Genomic DNA, 12,309 nt, shown 5'->3' with positions numbered 1-12,309 from the left:
CATTTAAACATATTGTCTTGACGGGCTGTAGAACCTCTATCCTTGGAGGCTTTCAGTTTCTGAATACTGCTGCACCTCCTTCAAGCAAGGGATTGCACTAGAGTTCCCCAGAGGTTCCTACTCAAGGATCCCGCAATCCTGTGATAGAATGAAATGGAAGATACTTACAACTTGTTTAGAATCATGTGAAAACAGCGTGGGAGGACACAAGCAGATTGCATACTTGGCAAAGCTTTTCTGGAATGTGAACCCAGCTTGTTTTTTGGGGTGAGTCCACAATACTCTTAAATGGTCTTGAACCACCTGTTCAGTTTGACTTGACTTTATGCTGGAACCGGAATATATTTCAGACCCTTTTACCATGAGAACTGATAGAATGGTAAAGTTTTATTTCTTCCTGATTTTTTTTCAGCCACGAAAAAACAAAGCAAGAGTGCAGAGGCAGGCAGGAGAAAAATGTTTATCTTCATTATTATTTTATAATGGTTTGCAGGGAGAAAAGAGGTTAAGGAAAATTACCACGTTCCTACTGAGCTAACACTTGAGATTTCTCTCAAGTTTTCTACAGACTTACTTGAAATATTGGAGGAACTGGCAATGACTCTGGTCTTTGATTCAAATCATATCCTGTATTTATTCTAATCTATCATTGTACTTGAAGAAAATGTGTGCTTGGCTGTATAATAATTATAAGTAACTGGTTTCATGATAGAGGATTAGCTCTAAATAAACAATTACTGAAGCAGTTGCTTGGATACACTTATTTTTGCAGCGATCCTACTAAGGTCTCAAAGCTATCTTCTTCTTGGTTCTTTGAGTTTACTATACCAACTACCTAGAGATGGTGATGTTACATTTGAGACTATGTTTGAGCTGTTGACCATTTTGGATGGCAATGCAGTCCTTAAAGGACGCATTAAAGTAAATGGAGCCTGTCAAACTACATACATTTGAGATGCAGGGAAATGCGGAATGATGTACTGATGCCCTAATAAGTATGTGGAAGCAAAAGATGCATAAAATCCCAGGATTATTCACATCCTCTCTACCATTAGTAATTTAAGCCTAGGTGGAAACAATGGGCATGTCATACTCAGAGGTATGTTAGATTTTTTCAGAATTTTTATTTTTAAGTTACAGCCAAACATACAAAGTATACTGTTATTTAATTTGCCAAGGATACTACCTGTGTAGTCGAAGTAAAATTCTGTTTTTTTTTTAAAAAAATAATGTAATTGAAACTTCTGCATTTTGTTGTTTGGAATATGAGGAAAATTAAACAGGAGAGGATGGCTGTGGTTGTGGTCGTTATTGTGGTCATGACTGATTCCCCTCCCTCCCCCCCAAAATATGTTTGTTAGCAAAGTCTGTTAAGCAGTGTGGTGGTTTTCCCTCTATTTTAAGGTGAGCTTCACTTTTAACATTTGAAAGTGGAGAGTATGATTTGTTTTGTCATGTTTTATTGTCTGATTTTTAGCTATTGGGAGTACTGTCTCATTTCATAAGGCAAAGAAGAAATATCAAACATGCAGTAGTGAGCTTCTCAGACAACTTTTTTTTTTTTTTTTTTTAAAAACCTACGAGCAACGGCCTTTATTTAAAGCAACTGGGAAACCTAGTATATAGGAAATATTATCTGCAGTCTGCTAGTTCTCCATGCTTTCCCATGGCTGTGTAGAACTCATACTTGTCACGGTATAGACATAAACTTGATTGCATGTAGAATTGAGGACAAAAGGGGTTTTTTTCGACTACCTCTTCTCAATAATCATGCTGTAAGGTTAATTTATCAATAACAATTTTTTGAGAATATCTCTTTATTTTATGCCTGTATTAGTTTCATATCGTAAGAGGAAAGATTCTTACTTGCTGGGGAAACCATGAAAAGACCAGGTTTAGGCCAAGCAAATAAACTATATTCGACTTCCAGCTGGCTGAAAAAGTTATGTAAGCACAGGTCTCGTAGGTATACTGTTAAATCTTAGCATTAACATCTTAGAGGATAAACAGCTGCTCTGTTGGTAACACAAGCACTACAACTGTTGGTTTTGTATAATATGACTCTTGTACCGAGTGAGTCCAAAGAAGTTTTCTTCATGCTTTCATAATGAAATATATACATTTCCCAGTAGTACAGTGACAGATAATTATAGAACTTTTTTTTTTTTTTTTTCTGTTACCATGCTGAAGACGTGAAATAAGAATTAGGGGAAAAGGTCAAATGTTATAAATTTATTTTGGGACATATATATTGCAACCTCTGTGGAAGCTTTTGAAAATTCAGGCAAAGATCAATACACTTCCAATAAAACCTTTAAACTTCCAATAAAACAATATTTTAAACATTATATATATATATTTATATATACTTTTAAAGGGATCATTTTAGCAGGATTTGCTTTTTTATACTGCATTCCTCTGACATAGCTCTTTCCAGATTGAAGGGATGCAAATGAGGTAAGAATTAAGGCAAACCTAAAAGGCATGCAAATGAAGTACATTTATAGCCACTGACAATACAAGCACGTGTGGATCAGACTCAAGAACTGAGGAAGTCTTCCCTCTGTCTGTCCAATACTACTTTACAGCAGAATGGTGACATGGTTTATAATAAACAGTTAACATTACCGTGGGAATTCAGTGTCACTAACATTACTCAGTCTAGGAGACACAGAGCTAGCATCAGTAAAACATGAACAATAAATAATATAATTCACTGCAGCACAGGACTGCTGCACAGGCTTCAGAGGAATAGGGCTGTTATGAAATGACAGTGCACACATCACGTTGTGGCAGTTTATTTTTATAATATATACTTTTAAAATTCTTTAGCAAATGACATTCTCATGCACACAAGTGTTTCAAACACAAGAAGCAAGTCCATTTATAGGTAGTCCAAGCAAATTTTTGTGTGTGTGGAAATAGCTGCAAACTGAATGGAACATTAAACTTCTGTGCAGTCTATGATGCATTGTACACAAGCTCATTTTTGAATGTCACACTGCAGGAGTAATACAATGGAAGGATCACTCTTTGCAGCTTCTTTGAATTCATCCAGTGTGATTTGGTCGTCTTTGTTCTTATCCATCTTACTGAAGATCTTGTCTACCCGCTGCTCAGGCGTCAGACCATCCTCATTCATTTTCATCATTATCACAGTGCCCACCATTTTGTAGATGGCCTTTGGGAAGAAACCACATAGAAAATTCAACATGTGATTAACTGGATTTTTTTTCCTGATACGTTCAAATTCTGGAATGATATTCTAACAATAACCTGATTGCCAGTTTCCCTGAGGATTTTTCTTTTTCTAAGAATCTGATGTCCTTTCACTTAAAACAAGGAAGAATGGATTTTACTTTCTTCTTTAAATATTTCTTTAAATGGTTGCATTTTGTATATTAGAGTAAATTTCTTTTGTTTTCTGTTTTACAGTGCAAAGCTGTTGTAACCTATTCCCTGGATGAACTATTTGTTTCATTTTAGTCACTCCCTTGAGATATCCCCTATAAGCTGTGAATAAACAGTTTTAGAAGTCATCTTCTTTCAAAAGTTTTCCATGCATACATGTGAGCAAAGTCAGGCAGTAACCATGGTGGCTAGTAGCTGGCAGATGACTAGGGAGGTAAACTACGCTTCCCCTTATATATGACGGTCGTCTTAAAGCTGTGAAAGCTCAGTTAAAATACTGCGTTGTTATCCCTGTAAATTTCTGCAATCGTTTAATCTCCATTAAGCTTTCAGCCACTCAAGCTACAAAACAGTAATTTCATGGGTGTCAAGTGGTTTTGAGATGGGCTTTGTAAATCCTTTGCTCTGCTGTTTTTATGCTTAATCCTTTCATCAGAAAACAAATTTACCTCTTGATATTTAAGAGCTTATATGCACATATGTACTTGCAGCAATTTTCAAAGATTACACATCTATTAAAATGTTAGTGTGTTTGTACCACATATGCATGAGTCAGTATAGGATATATATATATATCGAATGCACTTTTTTAATGATAGAGTGCAAAGTCTCATGTGCTTAAAGTCTAAAAGGTATGTGAAAAAGTAATTAAACTTTACTAATGTTCAGACATGTTCTTTTTGAGTGCCATATTGGTCTCACCTCTATAATTTCCAGCATTTCCACTCTTGTAATTTTACCATCACCATCCAGGTCGTACATGTTGAAGGCCCAGTTTAGCTTTTGCTCAAAGCTGCCTCTTGAGGTGATGGACAGTGCACAAATGAACTCTCTGAAGTCGATGGTCCCATCTCCATTTTTATCAAAGGTTCGGAAGGCATGCTGGGCAAACTTAGAAGCATCTCCATACGGAAAGAACTGCAAAATAAAATGATAACTTGAACTGTGGGTAATGCAAGGGAGCTCACTGCGCACCTGCCTGCAAAATACTGAAGTAAGACATTTATGAAGATTTGCTGGTGGGCTTTGTGTAAAACTGAAAACACGTAAACTTCTGCAATAGTTAAAGTGTAATAATTATTAAAAAAAATATTCCTACGAAAATCTGTTTGTTTACTGCAAAATGTATTACAGATAGATTTAATGCTGAAGAGATATTGTAAGGGAAAAAAAAGGCTAGTTTAACTAGATGACCCTTAAAATGCAATCGGGTACAAATTAGAGATTGCACCTAACAAGTAAAGCAGCAGTTACATTCCATACATTCCATGTTTTTTTAGCAATTTTCTGAGGAAACATGTTTAGTTGATGCAGATTGCCATCTTTCAGCTTTGGAAGTTCAACCCAGTGATTTAAATTCAACCCCATCAGAGAGATGAGCAGAGCTGTCTCAGGCTCAAGCTGCACCTGTGGCATTTTGCAGTTCATCTCATGGCCCATGTTATTCGGAGGAAGCAGTTCCTGAGCAGTAACGAGTTGGGATGACTGAATCCTATTTAATGCTGTGAACAGTGCTGAAAACACACCTTGGGGTAGTGCAGTGCTAGGGAGACAGACGGCGCTTTGAGTGGCAGAGCCAGGCTGGCATTCATTCTTGTCTGATCTACACCGCATTTTAAACTATTTCAGATTGTATGCCTGCTGCTAATTCTGCGGAGCATTTACATTTACAATTGTTATTATTTTTTGCCTTTATTGTCAGACTATGAAATACAGCAACCAAGGTGAATTTTAACAGTATTTTTTCTGCTTATCAGTAACCAACCCTTGGATTGTTGCAAGCAAGTAGATGTGTGGGCTTGTTGTTACAAAAATTTATTTATTTAAAAAATCCACATATAGCTTGAAAAATCAGGAACATATGTTCTCTTTTGCCAACAACACAATACAAATGCATATGATGAAAACTGAGATTCAGTTAAGCAATACAGGGCAATGCTGTTCATGCTTAACATCCACTATCAGTGAACACTGACAGTCACTTGGCAAAGTATTTCAAATGACCATCAGATGTAGGTTTTTGGCTGATATTTTTCCTCTGAAAAAAATATGATTTAAGATATTTGAAGCAGTAGTTTCTGTTTCTTTCTGTGGCCCAGTCTCAAGAAAATATATCTTGTAAGAAAGGGAGTTTAAATAATTGCAGCGAAGGGACTGGATGCAAATAATGCTTGTTTCTGTATTCCCAGCACAGTGCCCAAGGGGTCGTAACCTGAAAGTTACCTCCAGACTTATTTTCTCTGATATTAACTTTTCAGACACAATTCTGGATAACCTTTGCAGTGCTGTACAGGTATGATTACAATGTGATCTCTTCTCTGGCTCAGTGGCATTACAATCATTGCAAACATTGCTTCTTGCTCTCAAAAGATATTGCAGGGCTAAATTCTGTCCACATCCATCCATTCAGAATATTGCCCTGTTGTGAATTACCCTACAGGAATGAAGGATTTTGTATTATCCCAGAAGTGGTGTCAAATATGCTCATCTCACTTCCCACATGTCTTTTCAGGAGCATAGGCTGGAGGCACAGAGAGAGGGGGACATGCCGAACCCCTTTTCCAGAGGTATTTTGTTCAGGTTAACATTGCTGTTAGAGCTCCTGTTTTCTCATTTGAATCTGTATGGGTCAGCATCCGGCCGCTGGCTCTTGGCTCCTTCTCCCATAGCTGAAGTATACTGGAAGAACTAAAGAACTGAATTTCAGTGAAGAAGGTCACCTATGAAAATGGCTAAGAGGTGGCAGCCACTCAGAAATACCCGAGAGCCCCAAGATGAAGTGGGGGATTAGCAGGGGTCAGTGGCTGGAGATGCCGAAGACCATTTCTAAATTATTCATGGAGAAACGTGAACACATAATTCAGTCCCTCATTAGATGAGCATAAGCAAGCTGTGCCTCTCTCTTGTCTTACAACACTGACCTCACGTAACAGGGAGAAAAGCGTCCTCCCAGTTTTCTCACGCAAACAGGACAACAATTTTTCTCTTCTGAGCTGAGAAAGGTGGTGGCATTTACAGCTTAGCAAGGGGAACGATTGGATTTGAAGCCTTTTTTATTTTCTCTGTTTGGTTCCCTCTGGGGAGCAAATGCAGTAAAAGGTCCTTTAGGGACTGAGGACACTCTTCTCCAGTCTGTACCTGCTGGTTTGTATTATTTTTAGCCCAGAACAACTCAAAAACAATGTCAAAACTTGTTTAGAAACCTGCTTGAAGACTTCCATTGTCCATTGGCCCATTCTGAAATGATTCATTAATAAGAAATGAAGTAAAAGAAAACTGAAACAATTGCAGAGCAAAAGAAGCCAGCTCCGGCAAAATATTATTTATCCATTAAGATACAGCGAAGCCTTAGCAAGGTGTAAAGGTCTTTTTTTTTTTTTTTTTTTTCCCCATTAAAAACAGGCTGTTAACTATGTTAGTCTTAGCCAAGTGGAAATGGGAGACAAGGCTCACTGGAAGACAAACACCAGTTCTGGCAGGAAGGAATATGAGGGTGGTTTAGTTCGCCTCATATGGCACTCTGGCATAGGCTCATTGAACGCTTCAAAAACAAGCACAGAAACACAACCGGGATTCTCAGGGGCCTACAGCAGCCGGGCAGGTCCGTAGGATCCTCAGCCTCCTCGGGAAACCCTGCCCAGGCGATGAATTTACACGTTAAAGGCAGCAGTTCGCTTCTGCTGCAGCGGTACTACTGAAAAGTGCACTCTCACTTTACACACCAGTCAGGTATCCTGCTTTACCCTTTACATCCAAAAATCAAGGCCAGCTCTACCTGCCTGGGTTTTTTACAGCACTCAGTTCTATGGGTGACCAAACATTGGTCATTTCTTTATTTCTGCTTGTCTAGTCCCATCTCTTTCCTGGCCTGTGCTTTTTCCCAGACCGGTTAGCTCAACAAGCTGGTGTGTGAAGAAACTGTTCTCTACAGACAGCTACTAATTAGGAGAGGAAAAAGGAAGAGAAAAATACAAGTCCCTCTTATTTTACCACTAAATTTTGGAGGAGAAGAAAAATGTCTTGAAGGTGACAGAGCTGGGACCAGCTGAGAGGAGGGTAAATGCAATCTTGCCACCCAGCAAGTCTTAAACCTCCAAGGGTCAGTAAAAGACTACTGCAAGGGATTGCAACTGGCAGGTGGTGCAGCTGGCTCCCACAGGAAAAGCCTTAGACAATTCCTGCTACAAATACATTTTAGGAAGTAGCTGTAGATCCTATTTATCTACTCTGTTAGGTTTTCTTTCATCCCTTTAATCAGTTTTCTAGCCACACGGTTCACCTTTGAGAGAGAAAATGAGCACTTTGAAAATTGGAAAGTTTGGCTTCTTTTGGAAGCTCAGACTGATGGGTTTTGTAGCCATCTTCTTAAATTTGAACTCAGACACCGATTGCTGCTGGTCAAGTCCCATCTTACAGATCCTCAGAAGAAAGAAGCCCTTTGAAGTGTATTTTCCTAACAGTTGTAACAGCTGTTACCCACAATATTTTCTGTAGAGGGACCAATTTCAGAGACGAGGTCTTCTCCCCAGCCATGTATGTCAGTGTTATCATTTTAAGCTGGATCAGATACATTTCCCACTCTGCAGAGCCACAGCATTAAATCTGTTTGAAACCACAGTGCATGAGCACGATGGATATTTTCATCATGAGCTAAAGCTGTGGCAGTATTTTGGTCAGTGAGGGGGATGTCTGTAATAATGTGGGATGCTGCACAGTAGCTTTTCAGGAGGACAAAGCTCTGGGTTCCTGCCAGAAATCTGACATACAAACACAAGAGCTGGTGAGATAAGAAGACAGGTTCCTTTTTAACTCTGTCCTTCAGAAAAAAAAAAAAAAAGTAATATAATATAACCTACTGTACTATTACACTTCATGTGTTAAGGCATGAGAACAGGAGAAAATTTACAGGCTGAGATGGCTGGGACCCTTTGGGAAAGTCGTGCCTGCTCTGGCACCGGGGTGAAGTGCAGGGCTGCCAGCATCTTTTTGTACAAAACTGAAACCTAATGTAACAGGGGCATAAGCAGAACAGCACAAAAGGACACAGCAGAAGGCAGAACATGCCCTTTTATAGCCTGTATGACCCAGTACTTTTGTCCTTCTGGATGAGATTTGACTACCCTGGGAACAGAGCTCAAGGGCAGGTCAGGACTGATACATCTTTAAAATAGATAAAACCCATGTTGCAAAGAGTTCCTGAGGATGCACAAAATAAGGGTAGGTAAGGCACAATGTGCCACCATTATTCGTGTTAAGTCTCATTCTCCAGAGCAATGACAGTGAAATGAACGTGAAAGGTTGGGAGCTGCAACCATGCCCATGCTGTAGTGGAGAGTGCTGGCGAACAGCATCCCTGTACGGGTGGCATGGACCAGGAGGGAGGGGAGCAGCAGGACGGGGCAAGGCCAAGCAGGACCTTGCTTGTGAGCCCACATCTGCAGGTGTGAGAGCTACAGCATCGGCTGGGGATGTGTCATGCATCACTCTTGGGTTAATGGAGAGTGGCTCCTCTGAAGAGGTGCCTGAAGTCATCAAAGAAACTTCTCCCTTGATTGGATGTAAGGGGAGCAGAAGGATCACTGAGCTTAAATTATTTTTAATTGAGAAGTTTTCACAGTCCTAAATGGGGAGGCTTCTTGTAATCCTCAGACTAGGCCTTTTCCTAGCTATCTTCCATATATTTTTGGCTGAGCAGTGTTTTCAGTGCTTGCCTACATACCAGGCTTTCCAAAATCCCAGCAGTGGGATGATGCAACATCCTTCCCCTACTGAAAGGTCTCGGCCTGGATGTGGAAACCCCACATATGCTTCCTTCCTTGCCTGAGACAAACTGAACTGGAGCTCAGGTGAAAGTGCCAGATATAGCTCACTGGGGATCAGGGGACTATGAGTTGCCAAACTGGGAACAGCTTGCCCAAACTAATATTAGAGGAATCAGAAAGAGACAAACCTTTTTTTATCAAATCAGCTGTTGAGGAATTCCTTTAGGAGAAAGAAGATTTGGATTCTAGCATTTCCCCCAGTAAACATATTTTAAACTCTACTTTATCTTAGGTAATTTTCACAATTCTCTTTTAAGCTCATCTGCCTCTTAAATGTTATGATGCTAAATACTGTGTGGGCCTGACACTAGAGCAGTATGGGCCAATGCAAATAATCTAATTACTTCAGTGGGGTTTGAACTGTGCCTATGAATGTTAATGCTAAATTTGAAACCATTTCTTTACTTCTAGTTCTGTCAAAGGTTTTCCTATGTTACTATTCGTTACTCCCATTTTTTAATCCATTTTTTACTCCCCTTTTTTTCATGACTCCCATTTTGAAAGAGGGTAGAAAGGAGGACCCGAGGAACTACAGACCAGTGAGCCTGGAAAGACTCCGTGCCTGGAAAGATCATGGAACAGGTCCTCCTGAGGGCAATGTCAAGGCACATGAAGGACAAGGAGGTGATCTGGGACAGCCAGCATGGCTTCACCAAGGGCAAATCGTGCCTGACCAATCTGCTGGCCTTCTGTGATGGAGTGACTGCATCAGCTGAAAAGGGAGGACTGACCAATGTCATCTACTTGGACTTCTGTAAGGCTTTTGACACGGTCCCACATGACATCCTGATCTCCAAATGGGAGAGACATGGTTTTGATGGGTGGACCGTTCAATGGATAAGGAGTTGGCTTGAAGGTCGCACCCGGAGTGGCGGTCAACGGCTCTATGTCCAGGTGGAGGGTGGTGACGAGCGGTGTCCCTCAGGGGTCTGTCCTGGGACTGGTGCTGCTTAATATCTTTATCAACGACAGACTGGGATCGAGTGCACCCTCAGCAAGTTTGCAGATGACACCAAGCTGGGTGGTGCAGTTGATAAAAGAGAAGGAAGGGATGCCAGCCACAGGGACCTGGACAAGCTTGAGAAGTGGGCCCATGTGAACCATATGAGGTTCAACAAGTCCAAGTGCAAGGTGCTGCACCTGGGTCAGGGCAATCCTGGACAGGAGTACAAACTGGGAGAAGAACTCTTTGGGAGCAGCCCTGCAGAGAAGGACTTGGGGGTTCTGGAGGTTGAAAGGCTCAACATGAGCCAGCAGTGCAGGCTTGCAGCCCAGAAGGCCAACTGCATCCCGGGCTGCATCAGCAGAGCAGTGGCCAGCAGGTGGAGGGAGGTGATTGTCCCCCTCTGCACTGCCCTTGTGAGGCCCCACTTGGGGCACTGCGTCCAGGTCTGGCCCCCAGCACAAGAAAGACGTGGGGCTGATAGAGCGGGTCCAGAGGAGGGTCACAAGGATGATCAGAGGGCTGGAGCACCTCTCTTATGAAGGCTGAGGATGTTCAGCCTGAAGAGCAGAAGGCTCCAGGGAGACCTGGAGATCATTGTGGCCTTTCAGTACTTAAAGGGGACTTATAAAAAAGACGGAGAAAAACTTTTTACTTGGGCATATAAAGATTGGACAAGGAGGAATGGTTTTAAGCTAAAAGAGGGGAGATTGAGATTAGATGTCAGGAGGAAATTCTTCACACAGAGGGTGGTGAGGCACTGGCACAGGTTGCCCAGAGAAGCTGTGGATGCCCCATCCCTGGAGGTGTTCAAGGCCAGGCTGGATGGGGCCTTGGGCAACCTGGTCTGGTGGGAGGTGTCCCTGCCTACGGCGGGGGGTTGGAACTGGGTGATCTTTAAGGTCCCTTCCAACACAAACCATTTTACAATTAGAAGTGATATTTAATGAACTGAAACATAACTAATTGTTGGTGTTTAAGTCCAAACTCCCTAGGGCATTTAGGCATCCAAGGCAAAACACAGAAAGGGACACAGGCAATGAAGGGTGCTGAGCAACCATATACATAGCCTGGTCTTCCACCACTCTAAGGTGTCCAAATGTTTTGCCTTAGTATTTCCAAGGGTTTTCCTCACACAGGTCTTTTCAGCAGACTTTCGAGATCCTGTTTCCAGAGGCAGTTACTCACACCATATTCCAACTAAATCCTTCTGTGGATACTATCCCCAACTGCCATTTAAATGAAAAAGCATTTAGACGAATGTAGATAACCACTGAGCATTTGAGTCTCAGAGCTTTCCAAGGCAGAACTTTACTGCACAAATTTGTCAGGCAAACAAGCGTCCATGAATTTGGCTCCATGAAAGCAGAAGTAATTTTGGAAGCTATGCAGGCTTCCATTAACAATCTGATCCAGCATTAAGTGATCTGGATCCCAGAGATGTGGACGTTTCTGTCCAGTTCTCAGTCACAGAGCAGCAGCCATCAGCACAGAAAGGCACACATACACCATTGCATCGCATGCCTTTAAATGGGCCGAGCTGTTTTGCTCATATACATTGGAAATCAAGTGAAGGCTATTAGGATTCAATTTCATTGAAATTCCAAGCAGTGGAATTGGACGCCTCCATGCTGTGCTAGAGATGTGATGCTGTAACACGTGGGAACACTAGGAACACTTCCAGACATGGCATTCAGATGTGTGGTACATCTTCTGACTTTCTCCCTATCCAATGTTCCTCCTCACCTTGCTTCATCACTCTGTTAGGCAGAAAAATCCTAGGAGAGCTCCCAAAGCTCTCTCAACAACCACCCCCAGCTACAGCACTGATCTCAGTGGGGCAGAAGCAATGCTGTGCCACTCCACATGAGCTGAAGCAAGTGCTGCACTAGTGGATCTCATGGGGGAGCCTAGGTCTCTGCTCCATCACAGGTAAAGCCAGGGGAAAATTGGCTGGTTGATTGGGCTCTTTGGGTTAATGATGCATGTGAAAACTGCGGGGAATAGCAGCAGGGTTTTGTGGAGAACATTTCAATTATCTTTTCCTAGCTATTTTTACTTTGCAGATGAAGCTGGAAGAAGCAAGCATAGCCCTCTAATAAACTCTGTTCATGATTCATGAATTGTGTTCTC

The 12,309-nt window shown here is 41.5% G+C and overlaps 1 protein-coding gene across 8 annotated transcripts in view; it reads right to left on the bottom strand.

Moving 5' to 3' along the window:
- Positions 1-2,212: 2,212 nt before the first annotated feature.
- VSNL1 (visinin like 1) overlaps positions 2,213-12,309 on the bottom strand; it is an 88,477-nt gene continuing 78,380 nt past the window's right edge. For all 8 annotated transcript variants that reach the window (XM_080588205.1, XM_080588211.1, XM_080588208.1 and 5 more), the window contains exons 3-4: positions 4,114-4,329; positions 2,213-3,181 (exon numbers count right to left, since the gene is read on the bottom strand). In XM_080588205.1, coding sequence (XP_080444331.1) covers positions 2,984-3,181; positions 4,114-4,329 — 414 coding nt within the window. In that variant the 3' untranslated portion in view covers positions 2,213-2,983. The remainder of the gene's footprint in view (positions 3,182-4,113; positions 4,330-12,309) is intronic.

Source organism: Anser brachyrhynchus, assembly GCF_964034855.1.
Source record: "Anser brachyrhynchus genome assembly, chromosome: 3".
NCBI lineage: Eukaryota > Metazoa > Chordata > Aves > Anseriformes > Anatidae > Anser > Anser brachyrhynchus.
This window is presented reverse-complemented; position numbering and strand designations above follow the sequence as displayed.